This window comes from Phoxinus phoxinus, assembly GCF_949152265.1.
Source record: "Phoxinus phoxinus genome assembly, chromosome: 3".
NCBI classification, from domain to species: Eukaryota; Metazoa; Chordata; class Actinopteri; order Cypriniformes; family Leuciscidae; genus Phoxinus; species Phoxinus phoxinus.
The window spans coordinates 24,635,674-24,658,975 of NC_136878.1; the positions used below are offsets into that span (position 1 = coordinate 24,635,674).

At 36.2% G+C, this 23,302-nt stretch overlaps 2 protein-coding genes across 3 annotated transcripts in view; both read left to right on the forward strand.

Annotated features, from left to right (window-relative positions):
- Positions 1–100: 100 nt before the first annotated feature.
- Positions 101–4,660, forward strand: mrpl1 (mitochondrial ribosomal protein L1). Its single transcript, XM_079607023.1, has 9 exons — positions 101–641; positions 1,164–1,272; positions 1,393–1,669; positions 3,208–3,291; positions 3,402–3,473; positions 3,720–3,831; positions 3,930–4,027; positions 4,169–4,250; positions 4,470–4,660. The coding sequence occupies exons 1-9, from the start codon at positions 611–613 to the stop codon at positions 4,565–4,567; spliced, it is 963 nt and encodes a 320-aa protein (XP_079463149.1). The 5' UTR covers positions 101–610; the 3' UTR covers positions 4,568–4,660.
- A 2,011-nt stretch (positions 4,661–6,671) lies between these two features.
- The window catches only part of fras1 (Fraser extracellular matrix complex subunit 1), a 120,384-nt gene continuing 103,753 nt past the window's right edge, over positions 6,672–23,302 (forward strand). For both annotated transcript variants that reach the window (XM_079607018.1, XM_079607019.1), the window contains exons 1-2: positions 6,672–7,143; positions 8,085–8,116. In XM_079607018.1, coding sequence (XP_079463144.1) covers positions 7,077–7,143; positions 8,085–8,116 — 99 coding nt within the window. In that variant the 5' untranslated portion in view covers positions 6,672–7,076. The remainder of the gene's footprint in view (positions 7,144–8,084; positions 8,117–23,302) is intronic.

Below are 23,302 nucleotides of genomic sequence, written 5' to 3' on the forward strand. Positions count from 1 at the left end.
GTGAATCGAACAGGTCGGAAAGGTGATTCTCCGTTCAATAATTGGTGATTCGAGAACCAACGATTCGTGAACAAGTAGTTCGGATCAATCGATTCATTGAAAAGATCCGCCTCAAAGAACGATTCGTGCAATTTTACTCACAACCTCTCTAAAAATACAGCTTACCTGTAGTGAGTGGAGACAATTGTGCTCTTGCAATGATACACATACAGCTTTATTTGACTATAGTGTGCCTTTAAAAACAGAGAGTGTATTCATACAGGGAAAAGTTTATAATAAACCTGCTAGAAGAATACTTGCTGTAACATTTTCACCTTTACTGTGCAACTTTTGTGTATTTCAAGCAGGGTTGTTGGATTCTTTGTATAAGTTAAATGGGGCAAATAAAATGTTATTGATGGTGCAAAAGAAGGCATTATGTAACGAGCATTAGCTGTTTGTTGTCGTATCTATAAATATAGCGCATGTATAGAAATTAATTTCTAATTATGTACAATATTTTACCAAAGCCAGATGCGCACAACAATCATAATATTTATGAGTGGGAACGCTTAAACGGTGGTTGATGATTTAGACGGGACATTTAAGTGTAACACACAATTCTGTCAACATGGCTGCCCCCTCAAGGAGTCTTTTAAGAGGTCAGTTTTAAGCATTACATATTATTTTACTTATATTCTGTTATGTATTTTCTGATTAATAACATCCAAGCTGCCATGTGCAGAATAATTGAGCTGATCGCACAACATCTACACAAGCTTACAGTTTTCATCACGATCTCAAATGCTTATGTGAATTTATGCAGCGTGTTTTTTAAAAGGATAAATTATATTATTTTTATATATATTAGATGCACTATTTTGGATTGAGTTAACAGAAATGAGCCACCTGTTTTTAAATTGTAACATAAAGTGGCCATGGTAACCAATAATTGATGGCAGTAATGGCTACTCACGGTATCTCACAGTGACAACTACTGTAACTAGGTATCTTGATGGAAACTTTTGTTAGCATGGTACATTTAGCAAGAAAGCTGCCTAGTGGTCAATCTTTAGATCTCTTTACTACTAATTAGTTAGTTGTTATGTAACCATTAATAAATCAGTTGACAGAGTCATTTTAATTCTATTATGCTGCTCATGTGTCTTGTTTTTCTATCACAGTATTACCCAGGTGGCAGAGTTTGTTCTTCACATGCAGAGCTCCTTCTGTCTCCTGCAACTCACTGACTGCAAACAGACAGCAGCATGTAAGATCCTACGCTGCTACCAAGTAAGTTCCGTTTACACGATTTAGTCTTGTAAATTTTGTATTTGACATGCTGAAAAATTAAGAAACAATGCAAAAACATATGCAACGAGGAGTCATGTTATTCATCAACTTTTTTTGTAGTAGACAGAAAGAGAAGAAAGAAAAGAAAGAGGAGAAGGTTCAAGAAAAGGTGGTGAAAGAGAAAAAAAATGTTGATGACAAAGACAGGCATAAACCATATGGACTCACATACTGGGCTCCAGTAGATGATGTGTACATGGTGAGGTACTATCCAAAACCTGTCTATGAGACACCCGTGGCCATTGAAATGCTGAAGAGCTTTCAGAAACTGGACTTCAGTCCTGAAAACCAGCCTGTGTACATTAATCTACGTCTGGACATGAAGCTGGATAAAAAGGTACATCTTGCGTGGTTGTTTTATTAAGCTAAGTTTGATTTAAGTAATACTTGCTTAAAATAATCAATTAAAGGTGCAGTCTGTAAGAATGATAACTAGTGGTCAAAATGGGTACTACAGTCCAATTAAAAATATCGGAGATCGTCGTTTCTCCCACCACCTGCTCCTCAGACTGGACGGCGCTCACACGGGTTGCTAGTTTGAGCACACGCAACCGGAACGAGCGCAATGTACAATGAAAATTGGCAACGTGCAGTAGGGCTTTGACTTTTGCCCAAAAAATTATATTAGAAGTTCGTTTGTTTATTAATATTCTAATATATTAAAATATTTATTCATAATATTTTGACCATTAAATGCCACGGCGCTAGGGGGGCTTAAGCCCCGAATTTTTTTAGTAAAGCACCAAATATTTTGTCACCTTGTCTTCCTCATAGAGCAAAACAATTAATCAGAAAAACAAATGTGAATAAGATAACAGCTGCCACGATTACCTAATCATGAAAAGTGCATAGGCCTATTACAGTTTTATTTCTATTTTCCCCTTTGCATTAAAGGTACTTGCAACGTGCTTTTGCAGCGCTGAGCATTGTAGCCAATCACAGACATGTCTGTTGAACGCATCGGCCAATCATGGGCATTTAAGTGAGTCGCTGTGCCGAAGATGTGTTTTGCGCGAGCTCACCTAGCAAACCTGTCATTATTATTGCCAATAAACTTAAGGTGTAAATAAGAGATTCACGGCAATGTATTTGATATTCTTGATGCTGCTTTGATGCAGTCCATTACGCACCGCTCTGTTTGCTATGATAAAATGATAAAGATTTTTTTATTTTTATATTATAATTTGTATTTCTAGTTTGTATGTCTAATCTTTAACAAATTTTAGTTGAATTTATAAAATGATTGTAAATTAATGAATTTGAGTGGTTGCAAAAACTATTACACTACTGTTGAAAAGTTTGAGGTCAGTACAATTTTTTACTGTTTTGAAAGAAGTCTTAAGTTTGCCAAAGTTGCATTTATTTGATCAAAGTACAGTAAAAATAGTAATCTTCCCTGTCACTTTTGATAATGTAATGCATACTTGCTGAATAAAATTAATTTCTGGCCCTAAACTTTTTAACTGTTGTGTATTAATTTAATCACTCGAACCACCAGTAATTAATGTGCAAAACTAGAGTAACTTAATCCTGAATTAATTCTGCTAAAAGTTTGGTTAGTTAAAGCTGTTATGGAGCTGTTCTTGTTTCAAGAAAGCTTAAATCTACCAAGTTCTGCTGTTCTACACCATATTACGAGGATTCTTGAAGGTTTTGACCTTTTATTTTGTATTAAAAAAAATCTTCACTTCACAAAAGTTCACTTAAAATAACATTGTTTCTAGCTCATTGAACCCATTTAATTTAGAGTTAACTGGATGAAAAATACTTCTCCTTAGCATGGTTGCAGAAACATTTCAGCACTATAACTGCAACAAACAATTATATTTAAACGGATCATTAAACCTTAATGAAATTTCATTTGTTTTGTTTCAGAAAAAAGTGGATCCGTTTGTTAGCACAATTCACTTACCACATCCCTTCAAGTCGGACGACAACAGTATAGTGGTTTTCACTGAGGTGGGAGCATCACTCTGTGGTTTACGTTAAACATTAGATAAGAACTTACAGCTTCAGTTCAGGAGACTGTTCAGTTAACATACATTAATTATAGAGTTATGGCTTTACAGAATCCAGATCAAGCCAGAATAGCGATGGAGAATGGAGCAACAGTTGCAGGTGGAGCAGAACTGATTGACAAGGTAAAGCTCATGAGAACTTGTTGGCTGAGAAGGTTAACTCCTGCATATGCTGTGTAAGTGTCTTATTTTTTTAAGAGTTTCTTTTAATGGGTGTTCAAAATAAAAAGGTCCCAGTTACCCTGAATTCAGCAGCCTACGTTTTGGCTATAACATAGTAATAATTTATTGAAAAGAGCATTGTTGATTTTTGTTGTTGTTGCAATTGCTCATTTACTTTGTGTGCTTTTTAATCAATGGTAATTACAGATTTTAGTTGATGAGATCACAGCAGATTTCTACTTGGCTGAGCCAGACATTCTACAAAAGCTGCTTCCTTTGAAGAACAAGTTGAGGAAGAAGTTTCCCAAGAGCAAGAGAGGTCAGTGAGTTTCCCCTTGTCATGTAACAGGCACTGTCTATTAATGTACTACTAAATAGTGATTAAATTGGATTCTTGTGTTGTGTTTCTTGCATCAGGATCTGTTGGAATAAATATACCCAGAATGATTGCATTGTTCAAGACTGGTCATGAATATATGGTGGAGGACATCTATGTTAACACACAAGTTGCAACAGTAAGTCACATTTAACTGCTTTGGGTGACATATCTATATATAATAAAGTAAGCGTGAGCAGGGTGATATCTGCTTATTTTCATATCTATGAGTTTTTAATAATTAAAAAAAAAATATTATATTGTTTGGTTTGTTAAACAGCTGGATATGCCTAAGGAGTCTATTTTGGAAAATATTCATTCCATTTTAAAAGATGTGGGAACCCATAAACCAGCAGAATTTGGTGAGTAATTTATGTATTATGTATACGTTTAATTTATTCCAACCATCTCACAAACTGTGAGCAAATGCCAAGGCTGAATTCCTTTGAACATTTCAAAACAACAGAATTATGATGACTACATGTTTGTTACCATGTCCATGCTCTCTACAATAGATTTGACATTGGTGGTGGTGGTACTTCTCATATTCTTTGACTTGAATAAAATGTATTTTCTTCCAGGTCCATTTATTGACCGAGCAATTATCTGCAGTAGGTCGAGTGAAGGTGTGCACATCAAAATTGATGAATGGGTGCCACAAGAAGAGAAAAAGGCATGAGCTTTAAATGTATATATTTGCATTGTACAAAAAATTGACTGCAATAAAATGGTAAATGTGATAACTGTGTGATTATTCTGCAGCCAGTTTTTTACAGCAGAGGCATATTTTAGGTAGAGATATGACACAATGGTCAATGAGGATTCCCTGTTGCGAAGGATTTCAGCCCACACTGACTTTCCTATCATGATGGAGATTAATTTGTATATGATATGTTATATGAAATAGTCCAGGCGTTTTAAGCCAAAATGGGGGTCAACCGTGAACAAATTGCAACAGAATCAAACTCGACTGATTTTGTATCCTCCATATGTCCTGAGTAAGGAAAAAAGCCTCGAAGAATCCCATTAGGAGAAAGTTCAGAAAAAGACCCAAATGTATCCTATTCATACGCCTATTCATTATTTTTCTCACATGAATAGGGTAAAAAATGTAACCTTTAGATATCACCATGAAAATTACTGAGTTGATTACTTATATCAAGACAAACAAAAAATGTATTACAAGTTTTTTTTAATTGTTTGTTAACATGGACAAACGGTGCATAATATAATTACAGATGTGCTAATTTGCATAAATGCCACAACAGATCTAAACATTGGGTATAGCCAGGAGAAAATGTCTTGTTGACGTATAACAGTAAAAGACTAAATGTTAAGGTCTGAATGGAACCCATTTAGGCTACCCATGAGCATAAATAGAGGCAGGAAGAAGTACTTTAAAACAGCCTTTATTTATTATTATAGCAGAGATGGGGTTTGGGGCTGGGTCCGTGGGACTGTTTCTGGGGGATGAGTCTGAGGGAAGAACAGTTGAAAGTTGACAGTTGAGTGGACCTTGAATTAATGACTGACTGAATCTCTGAATGTTTTAAAAACGCTGTACCCAATGTTTAGATCTGTTGTGGTATTTATGCAAATTAGCACATCTGTAATTAGATTATGCACCGCTTGTCCATGTTAAAAAACAATTAAAAAAAAACTTGTAATACATTTTTTGTTTGTCTTGATATAAGTAATCAACTCAGAAATTTTCATGGTGATATCTAAAGGTTAAATTTTGTACCCTATTCATGTGAGAAAAAATAATGAATAGGCGTATGAATAGGATATATTTGGGTCTTTTTCTGAACTTTCCCCTAATGGGATTTTTCGGGGCTTTTTTCCCTTTACTCAGGACATATGGAGAATACAAAATCAGTTGAGTTTGATTCTGTTGCAATTTGTTCACCCTTTTTTCCTAAAACGCCTGGACTAATATGGAATGCCTCAAGTTAGTATATTTAACGGGAAATTGTTAACATTTTGATGTGGGGGTTAATTTAAGTTTTTATTGGAAAATTATGATCAGTCTTGCAATTTCACAACTATTTGCAAATGTGACAAATTGTACCTCAACTCCACTATAGTCATCCCTCCGAGGGTAGAAAGAAGTAACTTTTTATATTCACATATGTTTATACTATGTTTAAACCTTCGTACACTATGGGAACTGAAAAAAAAAATCTGGGCCTTACATCCCCTATCTATAACAGCAGGTGGCAGTAGTCGTTCACACACTTTTTCTAAACTAATTAAGCTCATATTTAAGTTTTTATGTCTTCATTTCTGGCATTTTCTAAATATTCTTGTTAATGGCTAAGATAAAACAAAGGCAGGTTTTGTTGCAGACAAACAGTAGGCTATGTATTAAACCATAAATATGTAATTACAAGAAAGAGCTGGCTTCTTAAAAATATTACTATTTATTTAATAGCCAATCTTCCTGTAGGATAAGTTAATAGATTAAAAAAAATATAGCATGGTTAGAAAGGTTTGCATTTCTTCAGTTCTACAAATGTACTTTTCTGTTTTTACCCGAGCACAACCAGGATCAGATTGCGGTGCTGCACGTGACTCTCAGGAATCTCTGACCCTAAAGTGCACTACTATTTTAAGTATTCAAATGTTTTTAAACGTTTAATGAACGAGATTTAATTTGCATTATTCTAAGTTTGCAATGCATGTTTACACATAAATTAATTGGACTGATAAAAAAAAAAAACCGCATTAACAGAAGACCACCACAAAACCCACGTCAAATCTTTGATGGCCACAGGTTTTGTTCCCACAGTGGTAGAGGTGACGGAGGAGGGGGTTTCTCAACTCGTGAACGCAGCTGGTCGTGTCTCCAATAACTCACTTTAAAGAGCAGCTCGTATGCTCAGTGGTCGTTAATGCGGGTTCCTCTGTAATTACTCGCGTTCAAGTTGTCTTTGCTATGGGCCCGTACTTTTAAGAGGCAGGATTTTCGCGTCGGAACTGCTTTCTGTGAGGAAGTTTCGCTGGAGAGCGCACTGGACTGGATGCTTCCCAGTACCGAGACCGACTCTCTGCAAGACTTCAACAGCTCAGGCGCTGCTGATTGATTCCAGTCCTCGGGAAAGAAACGATGATGCGTTCTAATTCACTTTCAACTTAAGCGATTGTATTTCTGAACATTTTGGATTAACACAGTTTCTAAAGTGAATATGGGTCCTATTTGGATCCTTGTAACCGTTTTAATTGGATTTATCACCATCTCCCCCGGAGCAGAAGGTTGGTGTTCCTGTTATTGTGATTTTACTGAATTCAGTTGAAAATGTGTTGCCTGCTATAGGTAAAACCTGCAAATAAACGCGGTTAGTTGAATAAAATAGATTTCCATATGTTCCTGTAGGTGCGCATGGAAATGCGATAAAATAGCAATGCGCAATACAGAGTCCTAGGCTACACTATTAAATAACTGAATAGCTATGTCTTAGTGATGCTGTTTATGAAACGGCGTCTGCATCCTTGTACGTATCTCTCTCTATCTGAATCTCCCTACAACGACTTGTAGCCTAATGCATTTGCGTGAATTCACTAACACACTAGTTATTATTATTGAGCAGTTGATTGACAGTCAACATTATTGCGATTGGTTTTCAAGATGAAAGTTTATCCTGACGGAAGTAGGTTTTCTATGAGAAGTAAAACTTAATATAGACATAGTTAACGTAACCTTTAAAAAAAAAGTTTCTGGACCATGTTTTCACGATTATCTGCATGCAATTCAATGCAGTTTCTATAATCTGAAATACATTTGTTCCCTTGCCTGATGCATATGAATACAGTTCAACTACAGAGTTATGCATAAGTGCATTTTAGTTCCCATTTAGTCTAACCCTAACCCTAACCCTAACATGGCAAATGAATGTCAAACTTTTAAAACGGATCAAGAATGATTATAACATGTTGACTGACATCCTTTTCTCTTTACAGCTTTTGAGAGTAAACCGTTACATTTCATGAATGAACTGTGTGACAATCTTTTGTGTTCTCTCACATTGGGTGATACTGACATTTATGAATGTCCAAGACATTGTCGAACACATGATTGCCATGACTGTGACATTTGTTGTCCTCAAGTAATAATGAACTTGTCATTTGGCCTGCTAGTGAAAGCTGATGTATTGATCCTCTTCCACCCTTGTTCACCTCATTTTCTCCATCCACAGGAGCATGTGTCCATCAAGGCGCGTTGTTTGCGGTACGTATCCATTCCTCTCTTGATTTCGCTCCCTTTTATTCTGAGCATTAATGTACTTGTGTTGAGATCTGAGGCTTTAAGCAATAATCCTGGTCCATTTATGCAAGTCAGACATTGTGTCTTTAATTATTTAGTTGCCTATTATCACAGCACTGACATTGAAATGAGTCGCCTGGTAAAGTATCAGTAAGAATAGGTCTCACAGTCCCTAGATATATGTGAGAAGAAATGCCTTTTAAATAATAAACATGCTGACTTTGTGAATGGTGCTGAGAAGGAGATGGTCTAGATTGTGAACCTTGAGAAATGGAAAGAAACCTTATATTCAGATCTCTCTTTTACAGCTCAGTGCAAATTGTAAGACACCTCTCAGATTCCCATTCATTTTGCGGTTGTGAATGATGAGATTGCCCTTTTGTTGTTCCCTTTGCAGAACTAATGGTTTGTATGTTTGTGTGAAATTTCAAACTTCATCCATGATTACTTGCAGGAATAGTAACATTTTGAGTGCACAGACACTTTCTTGTCATTACAAGAGAAAATACCGGCTTCATACATGGAACTGTGGTGCACAACAGGTTTTCTTCATGGTTTAATGGGAAATAATGACACATATTGGTCTCTGCTATTGTGTAATGACAGTAATTAAAAGCAGTGTATACACAGCAGCAGGATTCCTTCCTTCAATGCCCTGAGAACTGGGAATGGAAGTGAATGGTATGCGCATTATTCCCTAAACTCTGCTCCTCCTGGGATTCAAGAGGCTTTGTGGGGAAAATGGGGAGCGGGTTGGAAAGACAGTCGTGGGCAGGTGGAGACATGCTGGAGGGAGTCAGGAAGAGGCTCTTTGAAGTTCAAAAGAAAAGTCAGCCAAAACACCTGGACAAGGAGCCCAAGTGTCCTGATATAGGAAAAAAAAAAGGCAGGATTTAAGTAGCAATTATGTCTCCAAACTCTTTTCAGAAGTCGTTAGCAAATCAAAGCACCAGTCAAGTGAATGGTTAAACCCTGTCAAAAAGTAAATAGCTAGTTGGTCTTTTTAGTTTATTTAGTTTCTTGTTTTAGAAATATAATATTAATATATTAAATTCTGTATACTTGTATAGCTTTCTTCAATTCAGCTAATTATGTGTTTTGTGTCAGCTTTTTAACCCTTTGTTTGATGATAGCGATGGAAAGTAAAGGTACATACTACCTTTTAAAGGTTTGGGGTCAGTAAAAGTTTTGTTTGAAGGCAAATACTTGAATTCTGCAAGGTTGCTTTAAATGGATCAAAAGTCAATGTTAAGACATTTATAAAAATAAATCTATATTTCAAATTAATACTGTTCCTTTGAACTCTTATTCATCAAAGAATGCTAAAAAAAAGGTATTATGGCTTCCACAAGTATATATTAAGCAACACAACTCTTTTCAACATTGATAATTATAATAATCAATGTTTCTTAGCACCAAATCATCATATTAGAATGATTTCTAAAGGATCATGTGTTCCATATTATCATCATGTGATAATATGGATCACATTATTTGTTTTTTTTTCACTGTATTTTTGATCAAATAAATGCAATCTTGGTGCATAAGATAATAAATCTTACCGACTCCAAACTTTTGAATGGTAGTGTAGCATATATCATTTTTTTTCTAATTTTTTATGTGTCAGAAACCGCAGTTTTGTGCATTTTAGCTGTGAAGAATACAGTATAAAGATTAATGAGACCCAGTGCAATAGCTCTCCCCCTTTCTATTCAGCAGCACATTCTGAATAAGGTACATCACCACATCTAAACATATCACTCGTGCCCTGGAGCACAAATTCCTTGTGTTGAAGTAGTCCGCCTCCAAGCAATCGAAATGTAGGGCAACTCAAGAATTCAACTGTCTAAACACAGACCCCTAAAATAACAGATTTTGGCTGTTTGATTGGTTTAAAATAAAGTGTTTATTACATTTTAACATATCTATAATTTGCTTGGAAATCAAATGAATTAATTGGAGTAAAATATTTTAAGATTATTTAAAGATTATATTTAAAGATTATTTGGGATTGAGGAATTTGGAAATTAACGACTTACTGTCTTGTAAAAAAAAAGATTTGAACCATATCTCCTTAGTTTTCTTGTTTAGGGGTTTTATTTAGCAATGTTACCTACAAATAGATCACATGCAGAGTAAAAAAGATTGTGCTGGGCCATTAAATAGAGAGAGCGCCACGTTCACCCATGCCACCCATGATGTTTTTTAGTGTGGTAGCCATATTTTCCAGAGGATAAAGCCCTAAGCTTCATGACCTCAAGGCTCATGGAGGTTCTCCCCATTTTAAGCCTCATTATTGTGTTTGTCTGATTTTCACATAGAATCTGTTTTAACGATACAGGTCACTTAATACTTGACCTGTTTCATTATGTCTCAATGCAACTAAGTCTGAAGTTGAACCCTAATCCTGCAGACTTTTACATGGGATTGTGAAACATGCATCCAAAGTATCTACTTCATAGAACTGATATTTTCTGTTGGTAGCAGTCACAAACCTTTTTATTCACTGTTGGATTTAATTTAGTCACATAAATAGGGCGGTATATCATTTGTAATAGGCAGGGTCTGATTTTATTCATTAATGAGTGAGGTAGTTCCACGGGTGTCCTGTTGTGGATAACTTCACATGGCTTTTGTAGGTAATCCAGGAGGCCTTTAGGTAACAAACTGGCTTTAATCCCCTTTCTGGCCCATTGAACACATACAATTTTGTCCCACTTATCAAGCTAAACAGCAAAATGACAAACCATTTGGGGTACAGAGCACAGAGGGAGTTTTTAAAAAGTGGCTTGGCAGTCTTTAAATTCCTGGATCCAGGAATATCTTAGAGCACAGTTCTTGTTCTTCAAGCATGCACATAGATACTTGCTTAAAGCAAATACCCTGCTTGACTACTATAGAAGCACTCCAAACTGCCTGAACTGTCTAAAACCTCTGCAAACAGCTAGTTCTTGCTTGATGGTGCCTTTTCTGAGTTGTTTGTCTGAAGGTCATCGCCTTTTGTTCCTCAGTTCATTCCAAGTGATTATCTTACAGCTCTAAGATGAAGCGTGTTTGCATCTTGTCTATTGCTGTGGACAGATTGGTATAGTGTGCATTCTTAAACATGACCTCACAGGAACAACTAACTTTTGTCTAATGTTTATGTTACAAATGTGGTCAAGAACATTTTCTCCAAGCAATCTCTCTCTCTTACCACCTAAAAAGTTAAACTGAGGCAAATTTTACCTTGTTTATATGGCCATGATGGTCCAACAGACGTTATTGCAAACTTACATGACTTTCTTTCCTCTGCGCAACACAAATAAAGATATTTTGAAGAATGTTGGTAACCAAACATTTTTGGTGACCATTGACTTCCATTGTATGAAAATAAATAAATAAAAACTTATTTCATGTTCCACAGAGGAAAGACATTCATACGTGTTTGTAACAGATTGATGGTGAGTGAATGATGACAAATGTTTCATTTTTGAGTGAATTATTTGCCAGATAAGAGAGATGAAGGTTGAAGGGTGAGTTCTGTTCAGAATTGAACTGAGATTGCTTTTAAATTCCTGAATATAAGTTGAATTTCAATTGAGGTAGTAAATAGGATATAGAATTGCAATTCAGATTGGAATGTAAGGAAGAAGAATGAAAGTGAATTGAATTGATAGGTTTTTAGGTACTAAAAAAAAGATAAGTTTGTAAAACAAACATTGAATGTTGGCTTGACATAGGCTTGAAAGTTTTGAAAAAAGTTTAGAAGCCTTGAAGTTTGAATAGATGGATGTTTCGTTCAAATTAGCAAATGTTTACCTAAGGCTTCTGTGGTTTGAGTTGTGTTTTTTCTCAGATTAAAATTTTACTCTAGCTGGGGGTTCAGCATACTGTGAGATGTCATGAGAAAGCTCTTGCAATGAACTCCAGAAGATAACTCTCCCTTAAGTGCAGTTTCTGGCAGTCAGAATAATTCATGTTCAGACTTGATTCAATTTGACAATTGGATTCAACACTTCATTCACTTCAATTTCATCCCATGCTGATCCACCAAAAGCTAGGTTTCAGAAATGGAGGAATACTGTAATGCAGGATGAACTGACATGGCACATTTCAAAGGTCAATTTGAGGTTGAAAGACTCATAAAGTCTTGATAAGAAACTTTTTGGAAAATCTCACGTCAGAGGTTATTCATTTCTCCGTGTGGTTGTCTGCACATCTGTGACTTCATCTTGCTATTGTTTCTGTTGTGTTTTTAAACATGGCTCCCTCTGTGAATTCCATGGAGACAAGCGGAGGTGAAACGACTGAGGTGCAGAAAGATGGTAGCCTGGGGACAGACAGCCAGACAGGGCCTGTCTCTGGCTCCAGCCTTCTGCACCCTCAAGTGTCTAATTTTGTTTTTTTGCTCATGTTCTCCTGTTCAGTGGCAAAACAAAGCTTCCACCGTGTGGCCTGCCGCACAAGACGTCGGGACTGAGTTTGCACTTGTTATGCTGGTACAAAGAGATCTTCACACATCAAATCTACAGGTCTTGGCAAAAGTCCCAACTGATAAGAGGGGATCTAACATCAAGCCTCAGCCAACGAAACTATCTTCCAATTCCACGTTCTTTAGCAGTGTTTGATAATGAACTTAACTTGAGGCAAGCCCCTGGCAGGTTCATGCAACAAAATTAATAGCTTATAATCAGCATCATTTCAATCCAGGCTGGCATTTATGAGAGTAATTTAGCCGTGATTTGTGATTAAATTAAGGTGCGAGATTCTTATCTTGATTGTGCCTTGGAATTGTATTACAAAGCTTATTTTCAGACTGTTGAGTGGAAACTCTGGTGTCTGTTGTGGAAATATTAATCCACCTCATGAATGGCTCCTTATCATCAGGTCCCATTTTAAATGGTGGGGAATTAGAAAGCAAACACACGACCGACTCTTTCAATGCTCCATAATTAAACTTTAACTCCTTTAATAGCAGGACTGGTCTTTAAATATAAATACGGATAACATATGCACTGCAATCAAAAGATATAACATTTCAGAGTCAATAATTTACACAGTTTAGTATCATTCACATTGTCTTTCAAGTTTGTTGTGGTAAAAACATTGAACGGATGCATAATTGTGTATATTTATTATGTGTTGTATTGTGTGTGTGTGTACTGTAATAATATATTTCTTTGCTGGTCTGATAAGGTGGTTTATTGACTTCTGCGAAGTGCAGCTGATACTTGAGAGATGAGAAATGTGTTAAATTATTTTGAGCTTTTAGATTGATTGCACCATACTGTACTTGTGACATTGTCTTAAGCATCTGAAGGATTTTAAAAGGGTTCACTCATTGTCAATGTTTACTTGTTTGTTTGTCTTTTCTGTTATTGCCGTTCTGAGTTGTCTTGCATTCGCAATTATTAATTTATACTACCATTCACAAGTTCTTATGCTCATCCAGGAATGTACTTGTTAATTTGCTTTATTTGCAGTAAAACAGTAATATTATGAAAGATTTTTACAATTTAAAGTTGATGTTTTCCCTTTTACAATATTTTAAAACACAATTTAATCCTGTAATGGAAAAAAATATTTTTTTTTAGCAGCCATTGCTCACACAATCCTTCAGAAATCATTCTAATATGCTGATTTGGTGCTCAAGAAACTTTATTACATATTACATAACATGCTGCTCAATATTTTGGTTGAAACCATGATATTGATACAAGTATACAAACTAAACGTACTCCAAACCTTTGAACGGTTGAGTAGCCTATATCACACGAAATGTTCACTTTGTTTTTAAATCTATATTTATACATTTTAATTTCCACATTTGATCTCGTAAGGAACCGTTAGACGCCCTCCCCCATCAAAAAGACTCCAAGGGTGTTTTTTTAAGAGTTGGATGAGAATTAAAGAGACGTGGGGGGTTATTGACCTTTACACTATGGACCTTTTCGTAAGCAACACTATAGTGTGAGGGTCAAACCTCGACAGGAAGTGTGTAATGTGTGACTGACTGTAGCAGAAAAACAAGTTGAACTCATTAAGGAATTAACCAGTATCATTCTCTTTGTTGTGGATTTGTAAACTGCCTTTGGCTCACTTACTAGTTAATTCTATGGAAGCATTTAATCCACATTTTTAAGATTCCTCCAGTTTTCTTTTATTATTAAACTTTTCAATGTTTAGGATATTAAATGCTCAGCTACACAATCTGTCTTGGGAAGAAAAAAAAGAACTAAGATCAAAGCTTGTCCTCAGTTGAACTAGTTGTGCCTCGCTCGGGTTGAAGTCAGAGGGTCTTTTTAGCAGCGGTTTGCTCATTAATCCCTGAAGCCCCTGCTTCTCAGTCGTGTCTAGATGCCACAAACAAACCTGTGGCTATATTAATAGAAGGTCATTACATGTGCTCGGGGTCGTGCTTTTTGCCTTCCCTTTAGACACAGGCATTCTTTATCTTGTCTGCTGCAAATAGCAGGCGGCCTCCTCCACCCTCTTTCTTATGCGGAACCGAGTCAGCAAAGTGTGCTTACATTTGTAGCAGTCAGGCAAAGTAAACAAACCCCTCTGATTGTTCACCGCCCTCCACACACAGGGATCCACAGACATCATTAATCTCATCAGTTCAAAGCTCATCACCTGCAAGCTCAGCTCAACAGCCAAACCCACTGGAACTGTGCTTTCCCCCTCCACAGTTTTCACATTTCTAATGGGTTAAGTAAAGTTAGACAAGTTGGAATTGTTTACACCTGGTATTTATGTGTCAGGTGATCAGATCACAAGTGGCCAGCCACGACAAATTGCGCTAATACCTGGAATTACAGTATATCAGCAGTCACAATGATATTGGTTGTTAAATGTGAGATTATTTTTGGCTGGGCAAATATTGTAAGGTCTTTGAATAAAAATGATTATTATAAAAAAATTTATCCATGGCACACAGGAATTTCTTCTCATATTTGTTCTTTAAAAGAAAGTTGACCATAAGATAATTTTTTTCTTCTTTATTTCAGTGGCCAAATGATTGTTGAATAGTAAAGAAAAAGTAGTGGTCACTCTTTAGATTAGGGTCCAATTCTCACTATTATCTAATTATTAACTACGACTTTTGCCTAAATAAAGGTCTAATTACTAGAATATGGTCATGCAAAATAAGCCATTAATATGTGCTTTATACGTACTTATAAACGTCAATATCCTAGTAATATGCATGCTAACAAGCAACTAGTTTATTGTGAGAATTAGACCCTAAACTAAAGTGTTACCAAAGTTGTTTTTCACTGTTTATGATCGACAATCTCATGTAGATTAATATCTAATATCGGCAATATATTGCTTATCTGCTACCAATTTTTTTTCATTGGATTGGTTATCTGCATCGATTGTAGAAAAAGACATTATGAAAAAAATAGTACAGCACAATTTAAGGCATTTAGTGACCAACTTAAAATATTAAACAGCATGAAAAGTTTTGGTGGTAAGAGTCCAACTAACAGACTGCCGAACATGCTCAGTTTGACCACCGATGTTGCACTTGAATAATTTGTATTTTTGGTCAAAGCATATTATGATGACAAAAATTCTCATTCAGAATTAATAGATGTTTGAGCTCTATGTATGTTGTGTTTTTGATTTATAATTTGTTGTTAAAGTTATGTTTCGAGTGATTAGTGTTCTTTCCGGTGAAGTTTCTTCCATTTCAAATAGTATTTTGGTGTACAGAAGTAACTCTAACCGTTTCAGTTTTTTAAACAAACTAAGAAACTTCTAAATCACTGTTATGTTTATACTCATCTTAACTTTAAACACTTATTGAACTAGGATCCACAAATTAAAACAATAATTTAAATATTTTATAGAATATTGTTTTAAGAAAGCACATACCAACCTTAATTGTTAAGTTGATAGAACATTTTTTTCCAGATGTTGAGTTGAGTGTACTCAAAAAAAGTCCTCAAGCTGGTTGCCTCAAGTTTTGAGTTTTCTCAAATTCTGATTTATTATTTTTACAGTTTAGTATAAACATGCATCTTTAACATGTCTCCTTTGACAAATCTACTGTTTTCCATCAAGGTGGATGTCAAGGTCTGTAATGTAATCATAATCATAAAAGGTTTCTTTAAGGCTGGTGAGTTGTCTAGTTCAGGCAACCCTGCCACTGACTATAATAGAAGATTCATTCTCTTTCCTTTGATATTCTCTTTCTCTTTGGCACAGTTCTCTCACGATGTCTCTGCGTTGAAAGGAATGCTCTTGTTCTTTGTGTCGCCTGTCTTTACTCCCCGGTCGAGGGTTGGCTAATGGCCAGTCTCTGTGCTACGGGATGATTTACAGTTAGACAGTGCTGTGAGACAGCAAATGCTCAATTTCTTTGCGTTCCCTGTGGTTATCCCACGGCTGTCTTTGCCTCACCACCTGTCTTTTCCTCTTCTCCTCTCCTGTCATCCGTATTAACATCAAACGAACACTACACTTAGCCTCTCTCTGTTCAGGTGTCATGACAGTTATTGTTAGCAGTGCAAAACACCTGGATAGAGGCTGCTTTGCCTCTTAATGGGGAAAACTGTAATTTGCAGCGGAAAGACCGTGGAAAAAAAGAGAGGTACGGATGGGGAGGGAAATCCTTCAAGGTATTTTCAGAGGGAAGTGCTTATCTGTCATTAGCTTTGACTGTTTTGTCATTTCACAGGCATATGGGTGAAAATTACAGTTTTGTACGATCAACGCAGTAAAGGGAAGCTGATAACTTTTATGGGAAATGTAATTTATTTATTTGAAGGTTTGCATCTCCGTTCCTTTACCTGCTTTAGGGCTTCATAGTAGTTCAAATTTTATAGGGATAATGGTTGGGGACCAAAGATTCAAAACCGTGTTAGATGTTTTACTTTGATATGCTTGGTTTCTCTGTGCTGAAGAGGTGTTTGAAGTAAAATGTTGCTGAAATGATCAATGCAGTGAAAGCATTCAAGCTTTCTCTCTGTGGTGAGTGGTGTAGAACAAGGCTTGACAGAGCCGTGAATAACTACTGTGCTCTTTTCTCATGGGTAAGTTTGACAACACATTCACTTTGATAAGCTTGATCCAGGTGTGATCCAGGTGTGTCATTCCTTTCAAATACTTCCATGGAGCAGCTTATTGAGTCAGGTCATATACATACGTTTGGGGTCAGTACATTTTCTTTCTTTCTTTCGTTTTTTATTTTTTATTTTTATAAATTGATCATTCTGACTGATACATCGTAAATTGATCGAAAGTGACAAAGACATTATAATGTTACAGTAGATTTTGATTTCAAATAAATAATGCTATTTTAAGCTTGACTGGAGTAATAGCTGCTGAAATTCAGCTTTGCTATCCCAGGAATAAATTACATTTTAAAATATTTTTAAAATAGAAAACAGTTATATGTAATATTGTACAATATTACTGTTTTTTTACTGTATTTTGGATTAAATAAATGCAGCCTTGACTTCTTTTAACTCTTTCCCCGCCATTGTTTTCACTGTTATATGGTTGAGGCCGCTATTACTCATCTTCTGAAATAGTACAGAAATTCTAGATCCAAAAACAAGTGAAGAAGAAGAAGCAAAAGAAGCATTATTTATGCACATGTAAGCTAATGAGGTAACAATGTGCAAACTTTTGGGGTTTTGATGGACTCAATCTACTCTATCCACTTTTTGATCATCGGTCTGAATCTGATCCGAAAACATTCTTTGAAAAATATGCAATTTTCTTACATTTTTGTTCAAAATGTTGCTTTTTTTAATGTGTAAAAGTGTAAAAAAAGAATGCATAAAGCTAGAATACTTTTTTTTTTTGTTCTCTGTTCTTACTTATGATATATTGTATTTTCAGATATTGATGCAACAAAATATTCTAGGGGCCATGAAAATTTTGTGAAAATTATCAAAAATGCTGGCAGGGAAAGTGTTAAAAGTATAACAAATCTTACCAACCTCTGATTCGTGAACGGTAGTGCATAGATTCATTCTTTTTGAAATGGACATAACTTGCATTCACATTGTTCATTCACAACTTATTATTATTAGTTATAATGCTTTATATTGCGGTGGTGCCGTAGATTCATCGGCAGTGGTGCAAGAAAACTGACACGTTTCATTTCAATGCGTATTTGTTGAACTTTACCTCAATGTCATAGAGATGTCTTATTCAATGTCCCTTTTTGGGTGTCAACATAAGAAATATTCACCATTCATGGTCAAGCAGTAGTTCAGAGCCTAAATTGGTTTTAACAACCTGACAGACGTTCCACTCCCTGCCCTTAAGTCATACCAAAACAAAGCCAAATTAATGAGCACCAGAGGCACTCAAGGTAAGCCATATACAAAAGCCTCCTCTTCTTGTCGAAGTAAGATTTAGCTTTTGGTACCCAGTGTTTCTTTACTACTGTTCCATGGAAAGGGAGTGATAATGACAGAGCAGAGCTTCCCACTTCTTCTTCATCCTACATTATGTGTGAGGATTACAGAGTCTCTGCCATTAACCATGCTTGTACATTACTGCACTGATCACAATGGAGGTTTGTCATATAGAAGCACCCTGGTGTTGGCTTTAAATGTTGAAAGTAAAAAAGTTTTCATTCTTTTGAACCATAAAATGCATATGTGAGTCTAAAAAGACACAGATTTCCCTAGAAGATGAATGGGGCTGAAAATAACATTTGCATTTTATGCTTAATTGTGTTAAACAGATGTTTCTGACTGGTTTAGCTCAGTGTTTTGGGGGGAATCGAAAAACCAATCACTCATCACTTATCTCTGTATATTAGTCTGGGATATGATATTTTAAGATTGAAAAATGAATAATGTGATCTTGAGATCTGTGAAGCAAAATACAGATTGACCTTAAAGTGGGCCGTGTTGCTGTTTTTCCAGTCATTCAGGAATGGGTCAGGAGGTGGACAGGTGTAACCAGGCAAGGCGCACGTTTTATTGAGCACACTCCCTCTGGAATACAAGTGTTTTACTGCATTGACTGACACTTGTTTAAAGAGATCATAATACTTTAACAGACAGATAAGATGTCCACTGCCATGCTAAATATGCACTCAACCTAAATCCACAAATCATGCAGTTTTCACTTGTTTTCCTGTGTTGTTTATGGTTTGGATTGATATATTACATAGGATCTTAGAGTCAAAGGGTAAAGTGGTTCTGCACTCTTATAAAATGACATTGAAAGAAACAGTGGATGAGGTTATGGAGTGACTTATAAATCAGAAAGTTACGTCTCCTAACATCAGTACTGCGTCTTTGAGCAAGGCATGTAACCACAAGTTGTTCCAGGAGGGACGTCTCTGCAAAACGTTCACTTCAACAAGCTTAGTTTCTTTCAATAGCTTTGGTACTATTTTAAGTTGTTGTAAATTGTCAACACATCTCCAAACACATAATCAAAAACAGTTGTTGGTATGATTGAGCATGTTTCAATTGTTTAATTTAGGAATAACTTACACTTCATGTAAGAATCTACATTATTGTAACACATTTAATTCAGAACCTCAGTGGTAACTTTGAAAATATATCTGGCATGGTTTGAGGTTGAAATAATACTAACATTTGTAAATTGAAAGAAAATCATTTTAGTTTTAGTGATAAGACCAAATGTTCAACAGGTCACAGTTATCATGTGTTTTGAAACTATGTTTAAATGACAGTAAACATGTACTGTACAGCCCTAATGAAAGCACTGTGTTTTGAGAAGTGACCAGCGACTTAGATAAATAGATAAAGGATGAAATAGATTAAAATAAAAAACTTCAAACTAAAAGTGAATTTTGTTTTTCTCTTCATTTTAGGATTCAATTATTGGCACCAAAGGCAACTAAGAAAGTTTTAGCATTCGAAGCATTGGCATTTCATAGGATATTGTATATTGTATCTATTTCTTATGTTTTATTTCTTTTTGAATATCCACATCAGAAATACCACCATGACATGATGGGAGTCATGGTCAATCTGGAGCTCAGTCAAGGTTTAACAATCAGGCAGGTTTAACAATTCCACCCCTGCCCTAGAGTCATGCCATGACAAAGCCATATTAATGAGCACCAGAGGCATTCAAGCTAATATACAAAAGCCTTGTCTTTTTGGCCCCCAAGGAGAAAGACGAGACTAAATGTTTGGTAACCACTAACCAGTGTTTTTCCCCAACTAAACAATGAGAATGGGGGTAGAGAGATTCCACCAGCCCTCTACTTCAGCCTGTATGCAAGAATCACTTATAAACCTCTGTTTAGTGTCACATCTGGAGAAAGTGTAGCATATCACTGCATATTATTTACCAGCACATTCTTTTTGTTAAGATGTTTTGTGATGAACACGAAATGGTAAATGTGTGCAATACCAGGCTGGTACCTCAGGGCAGAGGTGGTGAAAGAGGTTGTAAGACTCAAATACAACAGTATCTTTTCACATCCTTTGCTTTTCAGGGGTCACGTCCAGGTCAGCAGATTGTCTTGTACCAGTTTTGTTACTCTGATGAGGTGTGGTGTAACTTAAACAAGCAGTTCACAGAAAATGTAGCCTATATTGTTCTCCAAAAAAATAAATAAAAAGAAAGTGGTAAACTCCCACATGGATCAAAGAGAGCAAAACAGTGAATCACAGTATGACAAATGTGTAAACATCTAGTCCCCCCATGTATACACTCACATACAGTATATGTGAATCACTATCCCGGTTTCACAGATAAGGTTTAAGCTTAGTCCCAGACTAAAATGCATGTTTGTGCTGTTTTAACTGAAAACAACTTGCACTGACATATCTTAAAATATGTATTTGCCATTGTTTTTTCTCAAGATGCACACAGTAATGTTTTTTTCTAAGGCACGTTTATAAAAGCTACTTAAATGTCCTAATTAAACGGCCTAATCCTGGCTTAATCTAAGATCTGTTTGTGAAACCAGACCAAAAACCTTTAAAGTTAAATGTTCATTCTGCGTTTGGAGTATATTTAAAATGACCTAAACTTTAACCTTGTATAATGTGCATTACCTTTTTTAATAAGACCTTGCAGAACCTATGAGTTGTCATGGCATACCAAATTCCATTATTACAAGTGCCATGTTCTTATCTTTCAAAGAATCACAACAACAAGAGTGCATCCTCCAAATTAGCCAAATGTGGTGAACCAGGGAACTTTTTGTTGCTTCCATTCAGATTATTTAAATAGGGATGTGAGTGCAAGAGATGGGGGTCTCAGGGGGCTGAAAGAGGGAAAGGCTTTTGTCACCGCAAACTTACTATGCGCCCCACAATGAGATGGCAAGGCTAAGTTATGTGCGAAATCCTGCTACAGTGAGTCGACTGGTCACCATGAATGCGTTCATTGTTAGAAACCCTTCACTGTGTTCTAAAGGAGCTGACCTTGATCCAAAACCTGTGCCTTCATCATCCTCACAATCCATCCTGCTTGTCTTCCAAAGATTTGTGCTTTTCTTCCCTTTCGCCGAGGTTCAAAGAGTTAGGGCATTCTCAGATGTGTTAGCCAGGCACGTATGCCAGAGACCCATTACTTGTGTCCTCAAAGTCTGTCCATGAAACCAATTCATGATCTCCAGGACTTGCTGTGAGGAAAAAAGTTCAAGATTTTGGTCTACCATTGGCCCTGTCCATATTTTTGACTTGGCTTTGATTTCATTAGTTGCTTTGAGAAGGCGCCATGCTTTCTCTGTATGGCTCCCTGATGAATAGTGTTTACAAGCAAGCGCTATTTCACTCAATTGCATGATGCTTGTCCTATATAGATTCAAGCAGTTTGTCTTACTATGAGGATTGATTTTTGTCAATTGCACATACTTCTCTTGCAAATTCCTCTCAACAATATATAAAAAGTCATCATACAAAGGAGATGGATATTCAGAATCAACTGCTTTGTTTTTTAGATCTCCTTCCTGTTGTTCATCACAAAAGACACATTCAGTGTGACACAGGTTTTCACAATGTTTGGCTCTGGTAGAACTACTTTTTTTACTTAAGTTTAGAATAGCAACAGTAACATTTAATGCAATTGTTAGTGAAAACATGTAAGGTAATAAAGAGCTGTAGTATCATGCATCTTTTTATTTTATTTTCAAATTAAATATTTTTCAGGGAGCTCTTGCGGTGATCCTTGTTGTGAGATGGGGGGAAAAAAACTACTGATGGGACTTAACATAAAATACATAGCTGGTGATCACAATGTATTTTCATTGTAATGAAAAAGCAGTTTTGAGTTTTTGTTCCCTGAGTTTTTGAAAGTTCTATTTAAAATCTGCTTGGCACAAGGGTTCACAAGTTATAGTTTTTGGGCCCAACGCTTCTCGTTGTGATACCCATTTCACAAGTAGAATGCAGTTGTAGGCCACTGTATTTGGCCACAGTGCTAAAACTCCCCAAATCGTATACAAAAATGCTAGCAGGATTTTTTTTCTAACTACAGTGCTGTGCTTTGATGTGTTGCCAGTGGATTGCGGTGCGCTTTTGTGTGCCTGCATGGTCTGGGTAAGATGCCTGGAGTTCTCTGGAGGGCAGCCACTTATCCAATGTGTGTCCGGAGACTTGTCCAACGTGCAACACATGCTAGGTAGCACCAGCACTAGTGCTGACACTTGGCGCTACGCTTCACTGCCTTTCTCTTTGTTTTTAACTTGAACTCTTGAACTTGCACATAAAAACATGCCCTCTCACTTGAAGTGGATAAAATTTTTATTTGGTAAGAGAATACATTAAAAAAAGAGACACATTAGCTTCCCCAATGGTTAAAACGCCCATTTCCTTTTCAATTCTGGACCAGTTTCCCCAGAAATGGTGATTTTATTCTCACAGGATGGAAACGCTATTTTATTTGCAAGTTTTTTAGATGATATTTAATTTTTATAACCTAAGCTCATTATTAAACATGCATGTGGAATGTCCAGTGAGTCATGCTTTTATCATGTTCAGTTTTATCCGAAACGATGAATGCGAATCTGACAACATATGTTACAGTGTCTGAGGGGAGCTAAAAGGTTCATGCTCTATCGCATTTGAAAATAACGTACTACCTACACTAAACTCTACCCATAAACCTAACCAATAGTGTCAACAAAAGCAAACACATTTGCTGAAGCAACCATGGCATTTTAGCTTCAAATCTTTGATTTCTCGTTACTTGTGTGTTTTTTAT

What these genes read in the sequence shown, in the direction of transcription:
- mrpl1 (XM_079607023.1), top strand. Translation starts at nt 611, where the DNA reads ATGGCTGCCCCCTCAAGGAGTCTTTTAAGAG. An exon ending in AGATCCTACGCTGCTACCAA is followed by an intron (nt 1,273 to 1,392) that starts GTAAGTTCCGTT and finishes CTTTTTTTGTAG; the next exon opens with TAGACAGAAAGAGAAGAAAG. An exon ending in GAGCAGAACTGATTGACAAG is followed by an intron (nt 3,474 to 3,719) that starts GTAAAGCTCATG and finishes TGGTAATTACAG; the next exon opens with ATTTTAGTTGATGAGATCAC.